At 40.6% G+C, this 10,883-nt stretch overlaps 1 protein-coding gene across 3 annotated transcripts in view; it reads right to left on the minus strand.

Moving 5' to 3' along the window:
• SACS (sacsin molecular chaperone) overlaps window positions 1-9,129 on the minus strand; it is a 69,842-nt gene extending 60,713 nt beyond the window's left edge. For all 3 annotated transcript variants that reach the window (XM_070520391.1, XM_070520390.1, XM_070520393.1), the window contains exon 1: window positions 8,941-9,129. In XM_070520391.1, coding sequence (XP_070376492.1) covers window positions 8,941-8,960 — 20 coding nt within the window. In that variant the 5' untranslated portion in view covers window positions 8,961-9,129. The remainder of the gene's footprint in view (window positions 1-8,940) is intronic.
• Between the last annotated feature and the right edge of the window lie 1,754 nt (window positions 9,130-10,883).

Below are 10,883 nucleotides of genomic sequence, written 5' to 3' on the forward strand. Positions count from 1 at the left end.
ACATGAGCACTACAATTGAATAGAAGCTTCATCTGTTAAAATTCTACATTTTGCTCATTTCTCAACCTATTTCAAATTTCTCTTGATGGGATTTCATTGGATAAATTAGATAGTTATAAAATGGAAAAGGAAGATGTCTATTTACTCACTGCTTATAAAAATGAACATTTTTGAAGCACCAAGAGCTAAATTTTTAAATACAGAAAGCATATAATAATATTCAAATGTACTTTTTTTTCAGAATTCACCAAAACCTAAATCTAAACAAATTGTATGATTGTTCACTATTTCTGTAATCCTTGTAAATATAATGCTAAGCAATTCATATAAGAAACTCATCGATTAGAAAACTAGGGCAATTGAATATAGTTCAGAAAACATTCTTAATTTCATTGGTAATTAAAATTATATGTGTATTTGTCTTTTAAGCCTTTGGTCAGTTTCCTGTTTTCTAAATATTTTCCATTGTGATTAAATAAACTGAAGATATTATAATACAAAACAAATATCCCAAGAAAGAAATGGTTATTCTCCACAAACCGTCCACTTACGCATCCAGTCAGCCACCCTGTCTAAGGGCTCCACTGTGCTAAACATCTTTTGAATCCATTCCCTCTGCTTGTTCATATTGGTTCAAGTCCTCACCTTGTCTTACTCAGACCACTAGGTCTGGGTCCCAGCCAGTATCACTTCCCCAAACCCTTTCCCACCCAATCAATCTTTCGTGTCGCCACTGAGTTACTCCGTAATGGAGTCTGACTAACCCTCTCCCTGTCACGATATGCAGTCCTTCTGATTACCCACATGATAAAGTCCCAACACTTCAAAGTCAGGCTCACCTTTGCAGCCTTGTCCCTGCCGCACTTTCCAGAACATCCCTCTGGAGCTCTGCAGGGGTATTCATGTCTTTGCACTTTTTTGCAAATTTCTCTGCGCATTTTGTTTCCTCCTACACATCTGCCTCCTCCCTACCTGTTAAACTCTTTACACATCCTTGATGGCCCATCTCAGATGTCACTGCAATTCTGAAACTTTCCCTCTCTACCCAATACTGTTTAAGGAAAACTGGGAATGAGTCCATAATAAATAAGGCTTATGTGTCCTTTCTTATTTTCTTTTTTTTTTTTTAAAGATTGGTACCTGAGCTAACAACTGCTCCCAATCGTTTTTTTTCTTTTTGCTTTATCTCCCCAAATCCCCCTGGTACATAGTTGTATATTTTAGTTGTGGGTTCTTCTAGTTGTGGCATGTGGGACGCCGCCTCAACATGGCCTGACGAGCGGTGCCATGTCCGCGCCCAGGATCCGAACCGGTGAAACCCTGGGCAGCCGCAGCAGAGCACGCGAACTTAACCACTCCGCCATGAGGCCGGCCCCTCTTATTTTCTTATAATACTCTGTATATCCATCTGTCCCATGTGTGGAAGATGTATATCCATCTTTCCACACTTCATAACCCATGGATTTACGGGGCGATGACCCTCTCCGGAGACTGGGAACCTCTTAAGAACAGAACAGGTCTCAGGATCCCTTCTGCACACCCCCAGTGCCTGGCACAGAACAGAGTAAGTGCTCGGGAATGGAATAAGGACTGAGACACGCAAGCAGGGAAATTACAAGGTCTCTCTCTGGAGAGTTGGTGAGAAGCAAGAACTTCAGACTCAGATCACGTAACAAGAAAGCACTGATCTTATACTTAAGTTGTTAAGAGCATGAATGGCGCATTGGGAACACTTCCACATTTCAGGAGATAGTTATAAAACACATCAGAGGGCCGGCCTGGTGGCGCAGCAGTTAAGTTTGCACGTTCCACTTGGCGGCTGGTATTCACTGGTTCAGATCCCAGGTGTGGACATGGCACTGCTTGGCGAGCCATGCTGTGGCAGGCATAGAGGAAAATGGGCATGGATGTTAGCTCAGGGCCAGTCTTCCTCAGTGAAAAAAAAAGAGAAGGATTGGCAGCAGATATTAGCTCAGGGCTAATCTTCCTCAAAAGAAAAGAAAAACACATCAGAGATGAGAAGAACCTAATAACACTGCTGAGATTCCATCCATCAATCAATGCCCAGTCAGAAGAGCAGAAAGTTTCCTTAGTCAAACCAACGAGAAGAGACGTCTCTTCCTGAACATCTTCAGCACTTAACTTCCACTTATGAGTGATAAAATAAGAAATGAATTTCCTTTATTTATACACTATTGAAAGCCGCTACTTGACTACAAACTCTCATATGTCATTCTATATTCCTCGTCATTCACTGCCAGCTGTGAGAACGCTGTGGTCTTCACATATTTGGCTTCTTACAACCGCTCACTATTGCCACCTTTGTACAAATTAAGAAGTAGGAGGGGCCTGTCCCGTGGCCGAGTGTTTAAGTTCACGCACTCCACTTCAGTGGCCCAGGGTTTCGCCATTTCGGATCCTGGGCACAGACATGGCACCACTCATCAGGTCACACTGAGGCAGCATCCCACATGCTACAACTAGAAGGACCTACAACTAAAATATACAACTATGAAGTGGGGGAATTTGGGCAGAAAAAAAATATATTGGCAACAGTTGTTAGCTCAGGTGCCAATCTTTAGAAAAAAAGAAAAAAAGAAGAATTAGGAGAACAGAAGTGGGTCCTTAACTTTTCTTTTTTTCTTTATTAATTCTCTTAATGGCCAGATATTAATAAACTGGCATTAGATAAAGTTGTGAGTTGATCTAGCCTTTCATCACAAACTCCGAAACAGGTTTTCAAAACTTGGGAAGAGGCACCCTCCTTCACTATACATAAGTTGGGGAAAAGTAATGGTGAAAAAAGCAACATGGCCAAAGGGCAGTCGCGATTCAGACTGTGGAAGATCAAATGACGAAGGAACAAGTGGCATTTGTGCAGAATCTGGAGAATTTTCTTTTAGTCAATGTTGTTGGCATGTACAGATCACTTACTGTTCTAAGAGCTTCTTCACTTAGGAACTAGAAGATCCCTCAAAGATCAGCTTCTCCCTCTGATCACTCTAAACATCTCTTTTTGGTCTTACTATATGGCTGATGTTAAAGCATTTATCTGTGGAAGTGCCATCCATTTGTGTAGGGTGGTGGTTTGAATTCTGGTGACACAGCTTCTGAGGAGAATCTCTGAGGCAAAAGACTCTCAACGGGCAGCACTGCTCTAGAAGGCGCTTCCTTACCACGCACTTGTAACTTCATTTGTTCCTTAAACTTAAAAATCCTTCTTAATTTTGAGAACAATGTACTTAAGAAGCTCAGCCAATGAGAGACTACGCTCAGCCAATGAAAAGACACTACATGATGCATTCTATATAGAAGCAGAAATATGATGATGCACACGTGAAATTTACATAATGGTATAAACCAATGTGACCCCAATAAAAGAAAAGAAATGAAAGGCCACTACACGTCTAACACTTTGTTTACAATAGTCCTCTCAACTTCCTCTTACCCTCTATAAGAGTTTCTCCTCCCTTGCTGTGGGGGACTTGCACGTGGCTCGTCATGGTTGCAGACCCCAAATGGCAAATTTTTGCTGATCCCGAATAAACCCATTGTTGCTGGAGAAATAACTGGCTGTCTATTTCTTTAAGGTCAACAAAACCAAGTATGTCTGGCTCAAAAGTCTAGCTGTTTCCATTACACAATTTGTTTTCTCTTAAAGGAGCTGGGAGGATATTTGTTGAGTGTTTGTTTTGTTTGGATGTAGAGGTCTCTAAGGAAAAGAGAGAGAGAGAAGACATAGACGGGGCAGGACAGGACCCATCCTCCCCTCACTAGCCACACATAAGGGACTGGTTTTGAGCCTATGGGGACAGAAGGTCAAGGCACAGTGTTCATGAACTACTGGATAGGACCAAGTCCATGCAGCACTGCTTCCCTCCTAGAAAACAGTCTCAGCATGGGCTTGAGGAGAAGCCACTCATCTCCCCTCAGCACCCCATTAATAGGCTGCAGAGTCGCTTTGGGTTCAAGGGGTTGGTTGGGTGCAGGGGATAACGTCTTACAGTGGCAACAGCTGCAGATGCTGTGACAAGTCCCCTTGACCGAGAGGCTCAAGTGGAAAGAACATGAGCAAATTCGGTCCTGACCCCATATGAGAGGTCACCACCCTGAGGACGCCCAGAAATAGCCAGGGAAGAATTCAAGCAGACAAGGAGCGTGAGGGTTAAGGTCTTGTCAAGCAGGTGAATGTTTGGAGCCATGGAGATATGGGCATAAATATTAACTGACCTCATTTTGCTCGTGAACTACTGAAACCTGGGAGGTATGGAATAACCGCTAATCCACTTGTTCTTTCTTTGGCCCCTATATCTCTGGCTCTATTTCTGGGCTACTGCCACTAGATCCATGGCTCCAAGCCTGAATCTACTCCTGTCTCTCATCAGAAGTACAAGGCTGGTGAATTTTCTTGGCCCTCTACTGCCCACCTGCTCTTCCCTGTTGGGGCTTAGTTTTCATACACTTGGACTCAGCCTATTTGCCTGTGATCTTAGGCTGGACTCTGCTCTCCCATCTGAATTTTTGTTACTCCCATTGTGGTATAGTAAAAAATATATATTTGGTCTTTGTCTCTGGGTCCTGGCACGGAACTCCTAAAACTCTTAGAATTCCCTGAGTGCTAGGAGTGTCTTCTGTATGCTAACGAGATAACTCAGGTCAAGGCCCCCAGATAGCCTCAGGATAGGGGTTGGTCATCAGAGGAACCAACCATGTGATTAGAGGGTTAGAACTTTCAGCCTCATTCCCTGACCTCCTGGGAGGGGAGAGGGACTATAGATGGAGTTCAGTCACCAATGACCAATGATTTAACCATGCCTACATAATGAAACTCCCATAAAAACTCTGAAACAATGAGGCTAAGGGAGCTTCCAGGTTGGTGAATACATCGAGGTGCTGGGAGGGTGGTGCACCCAGAGAGAGTATGGAAGTTCTGCGCACCCCTTGCCCTCAAATCCTGCCCTGTGCATCTCTTCCATTTGTCTATTCTTGAGTCATAGCCTTTATGATAAACTACAATTGTAAGTAAAGTGCTTTCTGAGTTCTGAGTCTTTCTAGAGAATTACTGAACCTGAGGGAAGAGAGTTGTGGGAATCCCCGAATTTGTTGTTGGGGTACCCTGGGGATCTCATTTGCAGCTGGCACATGAAGTGGGGGCAGTATGGCAGGACTGAGCCCTTAACCTGTGGGGTTTCTTCCAACAGTGGGTCATTAGCGTTAGAATTGAATTGAATTGTTAGACACGTAGTCGGTATCAGAGAATTGGGGAATTGACTGTTGTTGGAAAAATGATGCACACCCATCATAATCAGGTTGTTGATATTCATCTTAAACATATTCAACATTTTGACACCGCCAGATGGTAAGGATCTTCTCATAGCCTCCTGAGGAGATTGACACATGAACCCCCACAGAGCCATCAGGTAAGTTCCTCCAACACCCTACCATCCTGGCCCGAACTGCCATCATCTCTCACCTGGGTTGTTACAACAAACCATAACGGGTTTCCCCACTTCTATCCTGGGCCCTCTACACAACAGCTAGAGGGATTCTTTAAAACTGTAAGTCATGTCACTCCTTAAAACCCTACAATGAGTCCCCATTTCCTTCACAATGATCTGATACCCAGTTACCTCTGACATCTTCTACCTCCCTTGCCCTCACTCACTTCACTCCATCATGCCAGCCTCCTCCTTTTTCTTGGAACATGCCAGGCAGCTCCCACCTAGGGGCTTTGCACAGGTTCCTCTGTGTGGAACATTCTTCCCCTAAATAGCTTATGATTAATTCCATTAGCTCCTTCAGGTGTTTGCTCAAATTTCACTTTTCCATGAGGTCTGTCCCAACCATCCTTTTTAAAATTGTGACACATGTTCCTACATAACCTCATTGACTCCCACTCCTTTTCCCTGCCTACTGTTCCTTTCATTCCATCATATAAGGTGCCATATAATTTAACTATTTATTAGATTTATTGTCGGTTTTCTGTCTTCCCTTGCAAGAATGTAAAATTCACAAAAGTCAGTATCTATACAAATTTCATTCCCTGATGTATCCCAAGTACCTGTCACATAATAAATGCTCAACACATGTCAATCAAATGAATGATTTTAAGGGCAAGGTTTGTTGGGAGACTCCTGAGTGAAAGGGCTGCGAGCCCGGGTTAGATGTGGAGCCAGACACGTTGGGCGGACCCTGGAGGAAGACAAGAGAGGTGGATCCAGTCACGTCGGGGCCTGAACGTGACAAAGGCTCTCTCCTTGACAAACGGCAGAAGGCTCCTGAGCCCTCTTTTCCACTGGGCCTTGTTCTTGGCTCTGTCTTTGACCTGCCTAGCCCAGTTTTAGCAAGAATTCTGCTAAATCAGTTTAGCAAGAATCTGCCTACCCTCAATATCTGATCACCCTCAATATCTAATCAATTCTTCATCCCCTACACTCGATACCACATCACCCTAGCCTGCCTTCAGTAAGAATCCTATCAAGTCAGTTTAGCAGAAATCCCTCTGCCCTTGATGTCTCCTCTTATTAATTTTCCATCGCTTGATCCCCTCACTCTGCTCACTGGCTATAAATCCCCAGCTGTCTTTGCTGTATTTGGAGTTGCAATGGTCTTGATGCCTGTTGCAATAGTCCTGGATAAAATCTTCTTAGCCATTTTAACAAGTCTCAGAATAATTTTATCTTTAACCAACTCTATGAGTTTGAGCAAGTGATATAACTTCAGTTTTCTCATCTATCAAATGAGACTCACGAGAGGATCTCTTAGGCACTGCCACAAGCCTGAATCAATCCCAAATACGCCAAGCTCCTCAGCACACTGTAACTACAACTGTTTCCTCAGCATCCTAGGGGATAGTTTCCCCAAATCTGGTCCACCTCTCCATATCCCAGAATCTGCTCTTTGCATGTACTGATGCTGCAGGGTCTTCCTGATGGTCATGGAGAGGGAACCAGTCCCAAAGTGGCCTTCAACAAGTGTGATTAAGTCTCAACTTTTAGCTTAAATATTTAGATGGTATATTCAATAACATATCTGCTTTTATTTTAGCATAACATTTGATATTGCTTATCGGATAGCTAATTTAACTTCTTTTCCCAAAATATTTACATAAACCCAGTATCCCAGAAAGAGCCTGCACGCTGATGCTGGGACTCCAAGCAAGCCTCTGCCGCCCACACACGCGCCCCTGAGAACTCTCCACACAACCCGGAGCTCAAGGAGCCAAGACTGGATCCTTCTCAGCTTGAAAAATTATTATGTTGCCCCAGGAAAAAGGAGCCCAATCAAACTTTACATATTTGTGGTCTTAATAAGACAGGTTTTGGCTGTCTTAATAAAAGTGTGTTTATAAAAATCATCTTAAGATTGATGCTTTGACTCTCAACCCATGGACTGTACGTGTTCATAAATGTTGCTATATCCAGCCACTGACATTTTAAGTTTAAGTAAATAAGCAAATAAGTGTTAAGTAAATAAGCAAGTAAGTTCTGAGGAAATTCTAAAATACCCAAACTCTATATAATTGGCAAAGATACACTTGAAGTTAATATACTTTTTTCTAACTATAAACAGAATTTATCACCTAGTGATTGCAAAGACAATCTAATCTTTTGTTTTTTTCAGCATCTGTTAGATGCCTCAATTCAATCCTGATTGTTGAAAACTTATACTTAGTGACAGCATCAACGATTCTATATAATCACTGCTCTTTAAAATAAATTTATAAATAAAATTATTTCTAACAAATCAGTCAACTGGGAAGTTGAATGAAAATGAGTTCACCTTTAATTTGCAAAGACATCTACTTTCAAAACTAACGGGAAAGTACTGTATGGAAGCACTTTACAAGGTAAAAAGGAAAAATCCACAGAAATACTGTGAGATCACATGTATGATGATACATGAGTATATTTCTCTCATGTTAAAACAATTTAGCATCATAATAGTAAGAAAATTCATCTCAGATGACTTCTTATAATATTAGAAAACAGAAAATAACCAAAGATTCCAATTGGTAAATAAAAATCAAACCTCTTAAGTATTCTCAATACCCATGTACATTCATATATTTAAATAACAATCAGTCATAAAATTAACCCTGGTTTGCCAGGAGGAAGTTCTACTGAAAAAGTTACACTTATTTCCTCTCTCTAAGGAATAAAAATTTTCAAAAGGTAAAAACAAATAATTGAGTTTTTTCAGTGTTTCAAATTTGAAAAGTCTTTTGGTCTGTTGATACCATTAGGTTACAAGATGCGAAGACTTACCTCATCTCTATGGCACTAAAATCTCAGGTAACGAACATCCTATCTGAACATAGGAATTGAAATCAAGGAAAGTGTATTTTGTTATATCCTTAAGAAAAAAAGAAGAGCGCATAGAAATTTAAGGAGTAATTATAAATATACATTAATCTTATAGTTTTACATAAATCCTCAAGCTTGTAAAATAAGAATACGTTCGTATAAGATAGCAACTAAATTTGAGGAAAGGAGCAAGCACCATCTTTTATCATCATAATTTAAAAAGGAAAAGCAGAGTGCTCACTCTCCTTTCTCAGGTCATTCAATAAAACTCCAAGTACTTCACAATTGTTTATTGAATATTTTTGAAATAATCATATAGCCAGTGAGAAGCACTAAGACATACATTTGATGAAGGAGAAAACAGGATACATGCAGTCAACTGTCCATTACAACAGCCACACCAGGAGACAGAAAATCCAAAACCATCTGGACACACGTAAGGAATGGCTTTCGACCCACGGCTTGAAATGTCAATACACAATTCCAGTTAGAACTGAAGCGTCTAAAGTTCACTCACTTCTGCCTCTAGGGAGCTCGCATTTGCTTCTGCCTACTTACATTTCATTTGGGAAAACCCAATAAGCCTTAAAATCTCAATGCAAATGGTTGTAATTTAAAACATTAACTCATTTACCTCTTATCCTTGGTCTCCATTGTCACTTCTGGAATACTTGTCTGCGAAAACCATGAAAATATTTTTCTTTCTTCTAAGTGTTCTGTTTGTGTTTCCTTTAAATGTGCACTCGAAGTTCAGGTCGGCCCGGCCGGTGAAAAGCCTGCTTTTCCCCTCAGTGTCCATTCATCATCTGACGTCCGAAAGCATTGCTGGGCTCTGTGTTTGTCTTCCTTCCAGTAGGACTCTCCAGCCTGAAAGCGGGTGCCCCCTTGGGTGACGCCTTCTGATCCAACAACCCACACAAGTTCTTAAGGTAAAATCGTACTGATTAGCTAGTGGTTTGTGGCTTTTCCCAAAAGTAAAAATAAGTTAATTTCCTCTGAGAATCCCCTGTATTTCTTTTTGAAGGCGGTGGGGGAAGATGCAGAACTTCTTGGCACCACGTCTCTCACCCTCATCTCAGCAGATGTACGGTACTCGTTGGACAGCGCATTTCTTCTCGCTCTGGTGACACCTGCATCTTCGCATCACTTCTGTGGCCCTGAAAGAAAAATCAAGGAAGGGTAAAGGAAGGAGTAGAGAAAAGCACTTGAAGTAAATGCACTGAAAATGTAATTCCTCGTGGAAGACAGCCATGGTTCTTAGCTCCAGTACGTTCTAATTATAAACTGCTGGTTGCACCACAGCCCTGCCAAATAGCACAGCATTTATCCCTTGCCTCACAACCAACAAACGCACATATGTAACCAGACATGGCAGTCTCTATAAATAAAAAACATGTCTACTTAATTTAGCTTCATGTTCTCACTCCCTTTGCATTGCTTCTCACTCCTCTATTTCTCTGGCTTCTTCCCAGTGAAGTATGTGCCTCACACGATGTGCCTTTTTTCAGGGTCGATACCCTTAAATTCAAACCTACAACTTTACACATAATAAAACTGATGTTTGAAAGTAAAACATCTGCATCAGAAAAAGAAGAGAAAATGTGTCTATCAGAAAGTCTTTATTTTCCTAGTAATATTCTCAATAGCTATTGGAGCCTGCAACTGTCTAACACTTTAAGAAATAAACTAGAAAAAAAATGACAAGCTTTCACAACAATAATATGCTACAGAGACACGTGAGATCGAATTTTCTACGTGTTCATACAACTATCACGGTTGTAAGTACTTCATAATTTTCAAGGTGCTCTCTTAGACATTATCACGTTTAACAGTTCTCTGAAGTAGACGAACAAGAGAGGTGGAATCACTAATATGTTTAAAAAATTTGGACACAGGAAGGTAAGTAACTGAGCTTAAGCTCACTTAGCTAGGAAGAGACGGATGGAAACTGGAGAACCAGCTCCTAACTTCTGATTCTGTTTCTGTATCCAATGATGCTTCATTGTGGACAAAAGTAACATAGAGGTGATAATCTAAGCTATACTTACAACTCTGTAGATTCTTGGATTCGTTAAACCCAGGAAAATAACCCAAAATTCACTGTAAACTCTTCCTCAAAAACACTTCCCCAGTAACTTGCCATAATAAAAACATTACTAGTCATCATGAGATTAATTGAAACAGACCAATCCAATTATTCTATAAATCATATATCACGAAATTTTGATCGCCATGTGTCAAGAATTAGAGTAATTTTAGATTTAAAATTAAAAATTAAGAATTAAAGTTAAATTAAGGAATTATTATTTGCAAGAGAATGGAAGCCTTTTGTATGATGATGGATTTAAAAATTGGACTCTTCAATTTGAAATGTTTAGATTAACAGAAGTTCTGCATAATAAAGTGGAGTATTAGGATCAATTTCTTTATCTGTAAAACAAGAGGGTTGGAATAAGTGTTCTAAGTTATTAACGCCTCTAAAATTCTAGACAAGTATATATATTTTTAACTCATCAACAATTCTGAGAATAGGAGTTAATCCAAATATGTCTTTTAAATAAAAAAGTTTTTGTCAAT

The sequence above is a fragment of the Equus asinus genome, chromosome 11 (assembly GCF_041296235.1).
Source record: "Equus asinus isolate D_3611 breed Donkey chromosome 11, EquAss-T2T_v2, whole genome shotgun sequence".
Classification (NCBI taxonomy): domain Eukaryota; kingdom Metazoa; phylum Chordata; class Mammalia; order Perissodactyla; family Equidae; genus Equus; species Equus asinus.